The sequence below is a fragment of the Polypterus senegalus genome, chromosome 3 (genome assembly GCF_016835505.1).
Source record: "Polypterus senegalus isolate Bchr_013 chromosome 3, ASM1683550v1, whole genome shotgun sequence".
Classification (NCBI taxonomy): domain Eukaryota; kingdom Metazoa; phylum Chordata; class Cladistia; order Polypteriformes; family Polypteridae; genus Polypterus; species Polypterus senegalus.
Window position 1 is genome coordinate 159,837,727 of NC_053156.1, and position 16,907 is coordinate 159,854,633.

At 39.7% G+C, this 16,907-nt stretch overlaps 1 protein-coding gene across 4 annotated transcripts in view; it reads right to left on the bottom strand.

The window, feature by feature from the left end:
* The window catches only part of arid1b (AT rich interactive domain 1B (SWI1-like)), a 717,470-nt gene that overhangs the window by 608,941 nt on the left and 91,622 nt on the right, over positions 1-16,907 (bottom strand). For all 4 annotated transcript variants that reach the window (XM_039748144.1, XM_039748142.1, XM_039748145.1 and 1 more), the window contains exon 2: positions 6,153-6,347. In XM_039748144.1, the coding sequence (XP_039604078.1) occupies positions 6,153-6,347 (195 nt within the window). The remainder of the gene's footprint in view (positions 1-6,152; positions 6,348-16,907) is intronic.

The following is a 16,907-nucleotide window of genomic DNA, read 5'->3' on the forward strand; positions in this document are numbered from 1 at the left end:
TACTGCTCACTAGAGTTTCTTTTCCTCTCCTCCGTTGTTAATGTCCACATTTTAAAAGTTCAATAATGGACAGATATTGCTGGGCTACATTTATTTTAATCAGTTTCACACCACTTTGTTTTTTTTTTCCTGTTTAAACAAGCAAGTGTATTTTTATGTACGCGTTATGTGATTTGTAAAGTTTCTAACTGCATTTATCTGTGAATAAGTTACAGCACTCTGAGCCTGTACTTAGTGAAGACTGTTATACAAAAATAAAGTGAATTGAACAGAGTTGAATTTCTCTATATACTTTTTCATTGTACAAGGGGCTACCCAAAAATAACCAAAATTGAAAAAAAAAATGTTTAAATAATTTTTACTTACTGAAACTTTAGTCTCCTTCAAAGTACTCTCCATATGAATGAATGCGCTTCTTCCAAAGGTTTTCCCACTGGCAGAAACTTTTTTGTTATTGCTGAAGAGGAATGTTGTCCAATGCCTGTGATTGTTCTTTGACTTCCTCCATGATACAAAAACACTTTCCTTTGAGTTATTTTTTCATATGCGGGAACAAGAAAAAGTCACACGGAGCAAGATCAGGTGAGATGGGAAGGTGGCAAGAATTCCAAGACGCACAAGTCAATTCAGAAATCTCTTCAATAGCCCAATGACAATCTTCACAAATTGCATTACGAACTTTATGAAGATTTTCGTCATTCCTAATTGTGGAAGGTCAGCCAGATCTTGCTTAGTCTTCAAGTGAGATTTCCCCTCACTTACAATGCGAAAACCACTCATAGACCTTAGTTTTACTTAACACTAGAATTACCAGAGCCTACGAAAAAACTCGTAGATCCATCCCACCTTAAATCGCTTCTTAAAACCGTTCACAGCTCTCCACCAGCGTCTTTTGTGATCTAAATGTGCTGATAAACTCAAGCTGCAAGCAGTCAGCTATTCCATCCCCCCACCGACTTTGAACCTGCACAAACTTCTCCCAGCTCATGCCTTGATTGATTATCTGGGAGTGAAGTGGACTTTTAGAGTGAAAATAAAAGATCGTTGTTTGGAACACACGCATTTCATGTCTGTTCCGTTTCTACAGTAAACCATGTAAACACATTTTTAAAACAGAAACGTTTTTCATATTCTAGTACTAAATGACAAAATGTAGGCATAAACTATATAATGTATGAAGTCCAAATATCAAAGAAACACTTTCACAAAAGGTACGGTTATCACAGAACACATTTAATAAGCACCAAGAAAGGCTGACACAGAATGCTGAACGAACAATACAAAATAATGCCACTTTGCAGACTGCAACATAATACAGTAAGTATGTTATACCTAGCAGCGAAACATGCAGCTAAGTCTAGATTGCACGCCAGGAACAGATTCTGGTTATTCTGGGGTACCCCCTTGTATCCTTAAGGGAAAAGTGTTATATTTTTTCAAGACAGTTATTTCTTTACAATCATGGTATAAATTATATTAGTTTGTCATATGAAATTGTATTCTAAAGTGAAGCATATTTTATAAATTTAACAAAATCACTAGCCAACTCTTACATTTTATAATGGACCTTATTGATACCTGGGTTCCATTATAACAAAAAGCCTTAAAACTTACTGAATATGTCAATTTTTTTTGTTATTGAGTATTGATCTGCATATTGAGATTACACACGTATTGTAACACAGTGTATCCATGTTGTGAGATTCTGCCATTTTTAAGGAGACTGGCTATGTGAATCACTTTGCTACGTTCAGCTCCCTCCACAGCGCACTTCAGGTGCAGCCTGCACAACATGGAGGAGGCACTTGGCCCCAAGGAGCATGGATTCACCTTGGAACATGATTGTCAAGTGTCATTATTGGAATTATTGAATGTTAATGCCCTACTTTTTCTGTTCTGTAGACAACTAGGCAATAATAACTGACAAATGCATATGGAATGTGGAATATATGGAATATGGAATGTATATGGAAGTTTAATTCTTTCATAAAGATAATGCCTGCTACCACTGAATTCAGTGAGAGACTACATGTATGCATCATGCAATGAAGTGGCAAGAACTGCACAGATGCTATTAGGCATCCATTCATTCAGCAAACCCACTTATTCAAGCCTGGTGTGCAATTCACCTACGTTTAATCAGGTTGAAGTCCAGTAGGTTCAGTAAAGATGGTTTAGCATAGGCAGAGAAGTAGTGCAGAGCTGTCATACCTGCCTCACAGAGGCAAGATCTGGAGTAGCTTTTACGGGTCCTTCTGGTTTATTGGAATGAGAGACTGTCAGTGAGTTTTCTCACTCAAACATGTTGCTCCATGTTCTCTTATTGCTATATCCTCAGCAACAGTGACTCACCACTCACCATGCATTAAAAAAGTTGATAATTGGTTTGTGGTGCTTCAATCTGCTCTATTGCACACTCTTGTCTTTCTCATTTTCTGAGTATTGCTTCTATTGTGCATGCCACATACCAGACCACAGAAACTGCAACATTTCAGTAGCCTGGCTCTTTCAAAAATCTAAGGCTTTTATTAAGAAAACAATGCAATGTAATCAGTTCAGATTTACTGTTATTTGACTAAGTACAATGAAGCTGTTTATGTGCTCTTTTCACTGTGCTGCCACTTAGCATGAATCTCACTCTGTGTACTATGTAAAATTACAACACACAAATGTAACTAGTGAAAAGTAAGCGCTGTTTAGGAAAATACAATTATATGATTTTTGCATGCATCTGTCTGTTATTACAAAACTGCTGAAGAAACAGAATTGCAGAAGTAAAAGTAGGATTACATGCAGAATATAGCTTGGCACTAAGGGCTTGTTGGGATTGTCATCACTCCAACCACAATGGCGGCAATGAGCAGACAAGCAAACATGAAATAAATTCTTACCTCAAGAAAAATAGTTGCAAGAATCAGTGATAAAATATTTTTTGTTATCACAAGGATGCCTCATAAGTGCAGAAGGCATGTTTTAAATTAAATAATAACCTTTACAGCTTCAAAGTGGTCATGCTTGGTAAGTTTTGAGACTTTTTCATTTACCTATGGACCCGTGTACCTTTTGCAAGCCACAAGGACAGACATGGTATTTTTTTAAAGTTTAAAAGAAATTTAGGAATTTAGAAATTTAATTTAGGATGCAACTTTGAGTGTGAAGAAATAACTTTGACTTGAAAAATACCACACTTATTCTTTAAGTGTTGGTTCACATCTACTTTTCTTAATGTTGTTTTAAACCTGGTTTTGTTCCTGGCTATATATCTGTGTCATGTTTGTAGCTGTTTGCCATGTTTTTGAGCTGTCCTTCTAACTAAGCTCTATCATTTTTTGCCAGCTCTTGTTTCTGACTCCCAGCCTGCTTTATGACAAACACTTTTCTTTCTTCTAATGTGTCTATTCCTGAACAGTTTCTTGATTTCACATGAAAATTGTGATTTATACTTGCAGAGACTAAAATTTTTACTTAGATTTCAATCAATAAAATAGTACACAGTAAACACAGACAGAAAGGGAGACGCAGGTGTTCCCCAGAAACCTTGCATTAAAAGAGAGACCCCACCTTGATGGCACACGTTACAGTGATCACAGATTATACAGTATTAACACAGTCAAATGAGAGGATTAGTCAGAAAATTAGTCTTGCTAATTAGTATGCGCCAACAACAGAAGTGATGACTTGATGTCAAAAACAGCAGATCACTGGTAAGGCAGTATTTTAGCTTCATGGTTGTAGTTCTGTTACAGATGCTAGTATTACTGTATGTGTAAAGTGGTGACAACATGGGTAACTCAGCTGTTAAAAAGATGCCATAGAAAACAGTTTGAAAAACATATGAAGAATTTGCAAACCAGTGACACATCCCAAAGCCTGCAATCTAAAGGCAAACAATTACCTATTATAAATGTTTGTGCTAGCATAACCTCTTACAAGAAGAATTTCCAGAAATACAAAAACAAAATAATAAAACCAAACATGTGCCAATCAGCTACATATTTCACATTTAATCACATAACAGGTTCAGGTTTCAGTCAAATCACAATAACAAAATTCAGAAAAATAATTGAAACTTGATATTATGCTTGAATTGTGCAGCCCTTAGTTTTACTTAAAAATGTTGTGAGTATTTTCAACTATGCCCCTTCATACTGCAACTGCAAACTCTTCAAATGAAATCCATGCATCACTTTTAACCCATGCTAATCCTGCCTGATTAAGCACCCTGTATTCAGCCCCCATAAAAGGCTTCTGTCACAAATGAGAGTCAAATATAAGGAAAGAAGAGGAACAGAAACGTTACCATTAGTGATTTTGGGTGAGCATTGACCTAACAGTTAAACACAAAGCAACTGTCAGAGATGACCTTAAGAGCAACTTTTGGTTCAGAACTTTTCTGTCTTCAAACAATCTGTGTCGCTAGGTTTCAGTCAGCTAAATGTGGTTGCAGTGGTCTTTGAGCTCAACAGCCCAGACATTTTGCCTGAAAAATATACAGTATGTAGATGTTATCATGAAATGAATAGGTACTGGCTTAAAATGAAGTTCCTTGATAGAGTTTTGGGCCACTAACACCCACCGAAAGAAACTGGATGTTCCCCATGAGATAAGCTCTACTAATATCTAGAACTTCATATTTGTGATACAGCATCATTTATATGTAGGAAGTCAAACAGTGATGCTCGGTTTTGTCAAATGACATATCTTAGAGAAATTACCTTGTTCCTCTTGAAACTGAAATATGCTGTCCATCGATTAAACAGTTTATTAATTTAGGCTTATTCCTCAAAGTAATGTTTTTGACCTCAATTAGTTGATATCTTTCTCTCCAAGTTCGATGCCACATATACTAGTTCTTCTGAAACATCAAGAAATCAAGAAGGATTTATTACTGAATCATTGAGCACTGATGCCCCAACACTCATTCTAAACAAGCACAATATAGCACCATATCGCAGTCTTGTATTCGATACAATACAGTCATTGGCTCTACAATTATACACTGCTATTTTTGATTACATCTTGCCTGAAGAAGGGGCCTGAGTTGCCTCGAAAGCTTAAATAGTGTAATCTTTTTAGCTAGCCAATAAAAGGTGTAATTTTGCTTGACTTCTCACTATATTCATAATGGCTAACACGGTACAACACCCTAATACTGCACTGCTGTTTTGATATTTAACCAGTAACCCTTTTACCTGTTTCCATTCTTTATGTTGCTCTGTGTTACTAATACCAGAATGCATGGTTAAGTGTCCTATATTGTAATTTAACCCCAACCCTCAAACCTCTATCTCTCTCTAGTTTTACCTATGTCCCTAAATAGAACCATGAGAGTTGATGGAGCAATAAATCCACACTTAAAACTTCATAAGCTCCTGAAGGCTTTGACCCATTCATTTGAAAAGTGGAATGATCACCTCCAAAACTATATACTTTGCCTTGCCGCATTCAACTAACTTTCATCACAAAGCCAGCACTTTGGCTTAAAGGAAGCAGCTTTACCGACCTGAAGCCACTTACTTCACCTTTCCTGAAGACAAACCCATGTATTTACTCACTGATGTGTGTTTAAGTATCAACAAGGTAGAGCAGAACTACACTCTGATAAGGAGTGCCCAGAAGTTTTGAGAAAGACATGGTCTTCAACAAAGATGGCTACATGAGGACCTCATTCAGGTGATCCAAATACCCAGAGTCATCAGTATTCTTTTTTGGTAAATGGAGAATCACATACTCAACAAGCAACAAGATTAAATTTGATGAGAGTATAATTATTAGCTAACCAAACAAGATTGATAGACTGAATTTTGTGTTTTTTTGTCAGATTTCTTAAGTTTTCATTTAACCACTGCATTCAAGATACATATTTGAACTTGTTGCTAAATTCATGAAACACAAGTAGGATGGGCAAAAAGACCAAAGAAATGGATCCTACACACAAAAATTTGTTTTGTTTGCCGCTAACACAGGACGCCAATCCTACCTACAAAGTGATTTCATCATCTTTTGTGATTGGTTCATATTTTAAAATTATGGAAGATGCAATACATTTCATAAAACAACAGTATGATGTTAGGGAAAAAGGTGTAATGAACAACATGAAGTGCAATAAGATAAACTGACATACAGAGCAGACAACAAAGGATGATCACTACCTGCTGCTGGGAGAAGTGCATTCCACCCATTCCTCCTTGACTGTGTCCATGCAGTGCCATTTGGTATCTGTGAGGAGAAGGGGATCCGTAGGGCTGCCCTGGATATGAGCCACCCTGCTGAGGCTGTGAATAAGGACCACTGCTCATCCCAAACAGTTGAGGTCGTTTCATTGCCATTGGCTCCATTTGATTTGCCTATGAGAGCAAAAATAAGAAAGATGATTCATTTTCAGCACATTTGTTAATTTTTCACAAAAAAAGAATTGGTATGTTTGTTTTTATATGTCATTGAAAGCTGCACTGATCATCCATTCATTCATTCACTTGTTATAAAAAAAACCCCACTTAATTCAGTTTGGCATTAGTTGCAAGGCAGGAACTAATTCTGGACTAGTGATCAATCCATTGCATCGGACACTCACACACTCACACACACAGGGTCAATTTAGAGACTCCAGGTAACCCAACATTCATTGGATTGTGGGAGGAAAATCTGAACATCTGGAGAAAATTTCACACAGGCAAAAGAGACCATGCATACGTAGCTCAGATGGTGTTAGTATGCAAACCAAAGTCACTGGAGCTATAAGGCAGCATTGCTAACCAATAAGTCACCATACCATGCTGACTGTGCTAACCACACAATTGTTGATTCACCTTTGCTGGCTAGTTTAAAGTTGTATATGATTTACATTCATGAAAATGTATGAAACTAACATGTTTGTTTACCGGCTATGAGCCGTCAGGGAGCTGAATCCAGGTAATTGTAATTTTCAATCACAGGTGCTAAATACAGTGCCACCATGTTGCCCTTAGACACATTAGTGTCTATTTTTTTTTTTTGCACTTTTATTTGATCATATTATTTGGACTCTCTACCACTCTGGAGTTGCCCCCGGTGAGAGGCACCGAGCAGGTGTGGGCATACTTTTTGCCCCCCGACTCGGAGCCTGTGCATTGGGGTTTACCCCGGTGGACGAGAGGGTGGCCTCCCTCCACCTTCGGGTGGGGGGAAGGGTCCTGACTGTTGTTTGTGCATATGCGCCGAACAGCAGTTTGGAGTATCCACCCTTTTTGGAGTCTCTGGAGGGGGTGCTAGAGGGCATACCTTCTGGGGATTCCCTCGTTTTGCTGGGAGACTTCAATGCTCACGTGGGCAATGACAGTGAGACCTGGAAGGGCGTGATTGGAAGGAATGGCCCCCCCGATCTGAACCCGAAAGGTGTTTTGTTATTGGACTTCTATGCTCGTCACGGATTGTCCATAACGAACACCATGTTCAAGCATAAGGGTGTTCATATGTGCACTTGGCACCAGGACACCCTAGGCCTCAGGTCGATGATCGACTTTGTGGTCGTGTCGTCGGACTTGCGCCATATGTCTTGGACACTCGGGTGAAGAGAGGGGCGGAGCTGTCAACTGATCACCACCTGGTGGTGAGTTGGCTTCAATGGTGGGGGAAGATGCCAGTCAGACCTGGTAGGCCCAAACGTGTTGTGAGGGTCTGCTGGGAACGGCTGGCAGAGTCCCTGTCAGAAGTAGCTTCAACTCCCACCTCCGGCAGAACTTCAACCACGTCCCGAGGGAGGTGGGGACATTGAGTCCGAATGGGCCATGTTCCGTGCCTCTATTGTTGAGGCGGCTGACCGGACCTGTGGCTTGCAAGGTGGTCGGTGCCTGTCGTGGCGGCAATCCCGAACCCGTTGGTGGACACCGGGTGAGGGATGCCGTCAAGCTGAAGAAGGAGTCCTATAGGACTTTTTGTCCTGTGGGTCTCTGGAGGCAGCTGATAGGTACCGCAGGCCAAGCGGAATGCGGCTTCGGTTGTTGCTGAGGCAAAACTCGGGCATGGGAGGAGTTTGGAGAGGCCATGGAGAACGACTTTCGGACGGCTTGAGGAGATTCTGGTCCACCGTCCGCGTCTCAGGAGGGGAAGCAGTGCAGTGTCAACACCGTATATGGTGGGGATGGTGCGCTGCTGACCTCGACTTCGGGCGTTGTGGGTGGTGGGGGAGTACTTCAAGACCTCCTCAATCCCACTAACATGCCTTCCAATGAGGAAGCAGAGCCTGGGGACTCTGAGGTGGGCTCTCTCATCTCTGGGACTGAAGTCACCAAGGTGGTCAAAAAACTCCTTGGTGGCAGGGCCCCGGTGGTGGATGAGATACCGGAGTTCCTTAAGGCTCTGGATGTTGTAGGACTGTCTTGGTTGACACGCCTCTGCAACATCGCATGGACATCGGGACAGTGCCTCTGGATTGGCAGACTGGGGTGGTGGTCCCCCTCTTTAAAAAGGGGGACCGGAGGGTGTGTTCCAACTACAGAGGGATCACACTCCTCAGCCTCCCTGGAAAAGTCTATTCGGGGGTTCTGGAGAGGAGGGTCCGTCGGATAGTTGAACCTCGGATTCAGGAGGAACAGTGTGGTTTTCGTCCTGGTCGCGGAACAGTGGACCAGCTCTTCACCCTTAGCAGAGTCCTGGAGGGTGCATGGGAGTTTGTCCAACCAGTCTACATGTGTTTTGTGGACTTGGAAAAGGCGTTAGACCGTGTCCCTCGAGGAATCCTGTGGGGGGTGCTCCGGGAGTATGGGGTACCGGACCCCCTGATAAGGGCTGTCCCTTCCCTGATAAGGGAAGTCTGGGCCTCTCTGCTTAAGCTGCTGCCCCCGCGACCCGACCTCGGATAAGCGGAAGAGGATGGATGGATGGATGGATGGATGGATTTGATCATATAATATGCTAATACCACATTACAATATACAATTATAACTGTCACAGTTTTTCAACAGAAGCTTTAGATTAAATGATTACACCAGAGTTTATGATTGTATTTGATCATTTTTCAATTCACAGTTGATGTGTCACTTTTAATCTGATAGTTCCCTATTTTAACTGCAAGTAAGTAGCATTTTTAAACCTTGCCCCAGTCCATTTTCAAAATGTTAAGCTGCAAATTCCTTGCAGATAAGAAGCTATGGTCTGTTTCATGAAAACAGTTTAATAATCATAACATAAATAATGCCACAAATGAGACAAAAAAATCCCATTCTCTAAAGTCACATCCATCTAATGTAGAGTGACCATTTACTGCCATGTTTACTACCTAGTAACTGTCCTTCTGACCTCTTTGCTCAACACCATATTAAAGCACTGATCAAATCTCAGTTTTTTTTCTTACAAATGAAATTCACCTCAAGTGATTTTTGATAAGAAAGCTTCTTTTGAACACAACATGAGAAAGTTAATGGATGTAAATTCTTGCATTCCTTGGATGGCTTGCCCGTCTGTCAATATTTATCCGTTTCTTTCTTCTGCTCAAGCCAGACGAAAATCTTTCTTATTTGAATAGAAATGAAGTATACATTTGTACAGCTACATTTTTGGGTGATACAATTAACATGTAAGTACTATTCAATCAGAGCATGAATATTCTGGCAATTAATGACACCATTATTAGGAATCCTCAGGGCATCAGTAAAGACTGGAAAGCACCTTCTGAATCCACACAATGAATTATTACAGTGGTATTGAGTGAAAACACACGAAAATGTTCAGGAAACATCTGGTCTCCCTTATCACCAACTCTTGTCAGAATGTTCTCCATCTATGTATGTAGAAAATTAGCATAAGGCAGAAGATGAAAAATACTTGATGAACTAAACATCCTTTTCAACATTAGCAAAAAAAAATACAGGACATGATTCAAATTTGAAACACCATTTTTCCAAACTATAGTAACACAAAACAAGCCAAAGAGGGCACTCATAGTCTGGGAAGGCTTTAGTTGTTGTTGTTCTTATCATTCGTTAGTCATTTTCCAAAGACAGTTTGTTAAATTAAAACCAAACTATGACCTGAAATAAAAAACTAAGAAACTGAATTTAAGTTGCTTAATGGGACAGAAGGCAGCTTTCCATGCCTCCCATCCAGGCCAACTAATAAGCTGCACCCAAATGCTCTAATTTATTTCTTCTAAAACATTTTCCCATGTCTCTAAAGCAATATAACACGAGTGGCCGCATTATTAGGTACACCACACCTGCTTGAATAATTGACAATTCATTAAGTGAAAACGCTGCATGTGGAGACAATTGCATTCAAAGGAGGTACATAGATGTCAAATAATTATGGGTATCTGTCTGTATGTGCAAATTCACAGGAATAATGGGCAAGACTAATGATATTCACAGTTTTGAATGCTGGTAATGGTACCTTGGTATACTGGTATACATGTATTAGGAACAGCAGCAATGCTCAGTTTTTCCTTCACCATGGTGTTATGAGTGTTTTATACAAAAACATCCAGCAAGAGAGAATCTGTAGTTAATATCCATTGGATGATAAAATGGGCTAAGAAAGGTTGATATCCCACATCAGAGTATCAGGACAGATATAATTGTTTGACAAAGAGGTGTTAAAAGAGGGCTGTTCAGAATTCACTTACTTTTGGGAATAGGATAAGACAGATAATGATCACCCCGGGCAGCACAGTGGCAGCGCTGCTGCCTCACAGTTAGGAGACCCAGGTTCCCGGGTCCTCTCTGCGTGAGGTTTGCATGTTCATCCAGTGTCTGCATGTGTCCCACAGTCCAGACATGCAGGTTAGGTGGATTGACGATCCTAAATTGTCCTTGGTGTGTGAGTGTGTGTGCGCGCCCTGCCCAGGGTTTGTTTCCTGCCTTGCGCCCTGTGTTGGCTGGAATTGGCTCCAGCAGACCCCTGTGACCCTGTAGTTAGGATATAGTGGGTTGGATGATCACCCCAAGGTTCTCAGCAGCTACTTAAAAGCAAGAAGGTGCAGTTGCAGTCAGCTAAAAAATACAAACAATGTAGGGTTGGACAAACACTAAATGGTTGACAAGGATATGGTGAAAATCTTAAATCCATGAATTCACCCTGCCAGGTTTGAAAAACAGAGATTGGTGGCAGCAGCATAGTTGACATGGATATCAGTAACTTGACATGTTCATTAATTTTTCTCATTTCTGTATCTGGGCTTAACTATTTCATCACGATTCTCATTTTTGTTGTTCTGTCAGTGGCTTTACTACATTTGTTTTGTGAGAATGGTCATGCTGTTTACTTTTGTCAGACTCAGCTGCTGACCACATGATCTGATTTGGGCATGTTATTACAATGCCAAACATATTCACCATGCAAGTTCTAGAATTTCTTAGATTTGTCCAAAAACCTTAAAAAATAAATAAATAAAAACATATCCTGTGAGAGTAAATAATTATTCATGGATAAAAGGATCTTTGCCAAATTGTATTTATTTATTTTTACTTATAGCATATTGTATTTTCTTACTATTTTACTTCTGCCTAACCTTGATTACACCTCTGCTTTATTAAAAAAAACATATGTATCTCATCTTTTAATTTAAGTAAGCTATCCTCAGGTTCCATAACAGAAGAAGGGTTGGGTATGTTTTTGTAGCGCACTTATGATTAAAGATGCACTTGAATGCCGGAGGTGCATTGCTTCATCTTTAAACAGACACTTTGAGCAGGATAATACTCCATGGCACTGGGAAGGAAAGGTTATGTAGGGTTTCCAGGAACATGACAGTAATTTCATTTTAGCAGAGTACACCACCCCACCATGCTCAACTTTCCAAGCCATTAGATTGCTGTCCAGTCAGGTCTCTTTGAGATGAAAATGACAAAAGCTGTTTGGAGTAGAGATCCACCACCAGGTAACTACAATAACAACTACAGAATACACAGGGGTTGACAAGAGCCAGGCATCCATGTGTCGTGTTGTTGAGCCCATGCCCCAAAAAGTTCAGGCTGTTCTTGGGGGGGAGAGAAATGATATAGTAACTCACAAACTGATGGGTGCCCCTAATAAAATAAGCAATCAGTGTAGCTGGCCCATTTATTTACACTATTTCTCCTGTTTTGTGCCTCTGTGCGCTTTTATAAGCAAACTTATGTCATTAAGTCCTACATACATATACTGTATATATATATTATATATATATATATATATATATATATATATATATATATATATATATATATATATATATATATATATATATACACTCACCTAAAGGATTATTAGGAACACCTGTTCAATTTCTCATTAATGCAATTATCTAATCAACCAATCACATGGCAGTTGCTTCAATGCATTTAGGGTGTGGTCCTGGTCAAGACAATCTCCTGAACTCCAAACTGAATGTCAGAATGGGAAAGAAAGTTGATTTAAGCAATTTTGAGCGTGGCATGGTTGTTGGTGCCAGACGGGCCGGTCTGAGTATTTCACAATCTGCTCAGTTACTGGGATTTTCACGCACAACCATTTCTAGGGTTTACAAAGAATGGTGTGAAAAGGGAAAAACATCCAGTATGCGGCAGTCCTGTGGCTAAAATGCCTTGTTGATGCTAGAGGTCAGAGGAGAATGGGCCGACTGATTCAAGCTGATAGAAGAGCAACTTTGACTGAAATAACCACTTGTTACAACCGAGGTATGCAGCAAAGCATTTGTGAAGCCACAACACGTACAACCTTGAGGCGGATGGGCTACAACAGCAGAAGACCCCACCGGGTACCACTCATCTCCACTACAAATAGGAAAAAGAGGCTACAATTTGCACGAGCTCACCATAATTGGACAGTTGAAGACTAGAAAAATGTTGCCTGGTCTGATGAGTCTCGATTTCTGTTGAGACATTCAAATGGTAGAGTCAGAATTTGGCGTAAACAGAATGAGAACATGGATCCATCATGCCTTGTTACCACTGTGCAGGCTGGTGGTGGTGGTGTAATGGTGTGGGGGATGTTTTCTTGGCACACTTTAGGCCCCTTAGTGCCAATTGGGCATCGTTTAAATGCCACGGGCTAGCTGAGCATTGTTTCTGACCATGTCCATCCCTTCATGACCACCATGTACCCATCCTCTGATGGCTACTTCCAGCAGGATAATGCACCATGTCACAAAGCTCGAATCATTTCAAATTGGTTTCTTGAACATGACAATGAGTTCACTGTACTAAAATGGCCCCCACAGTCACCAGATCTCAACCCAATAGAGCATCTTTGGAATGTGGTGGAATGGGAGCTTCGTGCCCTGGATGTGCATCCCACAAATCTCCATCAACTGCAAGATGCTATCCTATCAATATGGGCCAACATTTCTAAAAAATGCTTTCAGCACCTTGTTTAATCAATGCCACGTAGAATTAAGGCAGATCTTAGTAGTATGGTGTTCCTAATAATCCTTTAGGTGAGTGTATGTATATACTGTATATATATATATATATATATATATATATATATATATATATATATATATATATATAAAATCGAAAAACAATTGATTACAATTTTATATTATTTAGTTCTTTTTTAATTCAATAAGTTTATATTTTTGATAACCAAAAATGAAACAGAAAAAGGGTGTACAAAACATCTCTGCTAAATACCCCAGTTTATGATGTTATCCAAAGCAGGACTCCTATCCACTAGAAAGAATTTTTTTTACAGCATATGAATAACTTACCATATAATCATTCGATTCTCATTAACCACGCTAAGTGTCCTTCTAGCATTTTGGGAATTGCACAGTATGCCCTTCAGCCTCCCTATTTCTCTTTTCCCTTTCTACTTTAGACTCTCACAGGATTTTCTTTGAAAGTCGAGATTCACACAACGTTGCCAAAAACACTGGCTGCATTTAAAATTGTAATCAGCAGCCCATCTTTAAATTTGTATCACATCACTGCCTGCCAGAAATCTAGGCCTAAAAACCTATTATAATATTATATGACTTCCTAATTTTTCCAAAGGGACTCAAGCTCATTTATAACAGTTAAGGTTACTTGATTTCTACCCAGCAGCCCCCCCAACACACACACACCTACCAATTCTTTCAAGCCACAGTTTAATATTGAAATATTTTAGGAGATAATAGGACAGCATAATACTGTCAAATCTGCTTAATCAAATTCAGCAGAGGCAGGTGCCTACCCCATTGGGCACAAGGTAGGAACCAGTTCTGGATGGGATGCAAATCCGATACAGAACCCATTTTAATTTCAAGAGACAACTGTGTGTTTTTTACTTTTTACAAGTTAACCTAATACAGGTTGTGCATCCCTAATATAAAATCAGAAATACTCCAAAACCCAAAACTAAACTAAAATGATGCCACCTATGTTCCCTCAAATTTTTTTTTTAATGGTTAATATAAGTATGAACAACAATACGTATATAAAGATTCCAAATGGCTTTATTCATTCTGAGCGGGTGTTGGGAAGCGATGTCTGGTCCCTTGTGACACATTGAACGTCACAAAGCTACAACACACAACTGAAAACCAGGGATGCAAGAAAGACTGCCCCTATAAAGTGCCACAAAGCTAAGACTCCTGATTGATGACCCATGTAAAGCAGAGAGCACCACAAAGCACTATCACTCGATCAGTTATTGGGGTGGCGGAGGGCAGTTTTCCCTGGGAAGTGCCACAACATTCAACCCATTAAGGGCTATCATCCAAGGGGTGCCGTTTAGGTAAGTAAAGTGGTGTGTGCTGTTGGATACCAGGGGTCTCCCCCGCTCTTCCTCAATGTCTAACAGTACTGACTACATGCTCTAGACACCGAGGGGTGCCATTTAGGTAAGTTAAGGGTTGTGCACTCTTGACATCGAGGGAGGGCCAAAGCTTAGGTCGCCACATGGACTTCCACCATCACTGAATGCTGGACAAATTCTGTGTGGCAGTTTCAATATGTTGTGTAGGGGGATGAGAGAACGAAACAATAACACCTGCATGGCAGTTCAAAATTCTGCTTTCGTGGAAAGCTGCATATAGACATTTGGTTCTTCTTTTGGTACGCAACTACGGAACTAGTCTATACAGTACATGTTTATCACTTTTGAGGTTTAATATGTGTATCGACACACATTCTAATATTATCTCGGTGATATGAATTATAAGTGTGAGTCATCTGGTTTGGTAAATTTTCTTACTTGATCAAGGGTGTGCCTAGCATATATCATTTTGTACATGTAAATATTCCATCTATCCATTCATCCATCCATTATCCAACCCGCTATATACTAACTACAGGGTCACAGGGGTCTGCTGGAGCCAATCCTAGCCAACACAGGGCACAAGGCAGGAAACAAACCCTGGGCAGGGCACCAGCCCACCGCAGGGCACACATACACACACACACACACACACACACACACACCAGGAGACAATTTAGAATCGCCGATGCACCTACGCTGCATGATTTGGACTGTGGGAGGAAACCGGAGTTCCCGAAGGAAACCCACGCAGACATGGGGAGAACATGCAAACTCCAAGCAGGGAGGACCCGGGAAACGAACTCGGATCTCCTAACTGCGAGGCAGCAGCGCTACCACTACGCCACCATGCTGCCCGCAAATATTTCAAAATCCAAAAATATTCAAAAATTTTAAATACTTCTGGTCTTAGGCATTTTAGTTTAGAGATGCTCACCTGTACTGTAATACTTATTCTCAAACTCACCACCTTGAGAGCAAGAAATGACAATGATTCAGAACAGTGAAGCCATGCAGTAAAGCATACAATGAAGTATAAAAAACGTGACAAAGGTGACAAAGAAAGATTTTTTTTTTTTACTTCAATACCATCCTTCTGAATGGTAAATGTTTCACATTTTAATGACCAGCTGAAAATACTTCAACTGACTGCTACACCCTCAGGCCCGAGGCCTGGAAAAAGCTCAAACAAGGTAAAAACAACCCCACACTTGACTCACAAGGTTCCCAATCTTATTTCCCTAATTAGCAGTAAAAAGACAGTAAATCACAAAGTATAAAAGGGAAAGGTGAATATGATGTGAAGGAAAGTGAATATAAGTTAAAATAGATAATAGAAAATGCCCCGAAATATACAGTGAATGAATGAATATGAAAAACAACTAAATATTAACATACACATAAAGACGTGCCCTGGTTTGTTTCCTCAGCTAGTAAACACTATAAAGTCCATACAAAAATATTTTCCCAAATAACCCTTAATGCACACAATATATACTGTACCTAAAATATCATAAACCAAATACACACAAAGTCTAAACTGAAGCAGTGACAAAAATGAAGTAAATCTCTGAATGTAATAAGAATAAAAAATCAAATAATAATTAATGAGAGGAAACTTTCATTTTGCTAACAGGAGTCTTTGGCAATTGCAAGTAAATATCTTCTCATTAAACTGTTTACATTTTATGTTTACCGCTAACATTTTATTACTGTTTATTTTTAACAGTTTTATTACAAAATAACACTCCAGCTAAAACGGGCATAACCCAACATAATGCACTCACTTCTTCATGCATGTAAATCACACATTCACAAAAACATTCTGAATGACACATTATTATGATTCCTGCTCACTTTTTGTGAGTTAAAGGAACATGGATGTTCAAACAGTCACATCATTTTGTTCAGATGCCATTTCTGTCCAAGTGGGAAATGCACTGTTGGCATTGTAGGAATCATCAGGTTTAGGACTGAGGAATACATCTGGATTAATAAGGTTAATGCATGAATGAATAGTCAGTTAAAGAAAAATGTGTTTCCTAGGCAAGCACTCAATTTTCTTTATCTTCTGTAGAGCACCCAGACATGTGTAAAAGGAAAAAGAAAAAAAAAGAAGATATGCAAGAAAGTAAATAAAAGATGGGCAGGAAATCTAAGGAAGGTGATAATTCATAAATACCATCTGAAGAAACAGGTCTAAATATCTGAGT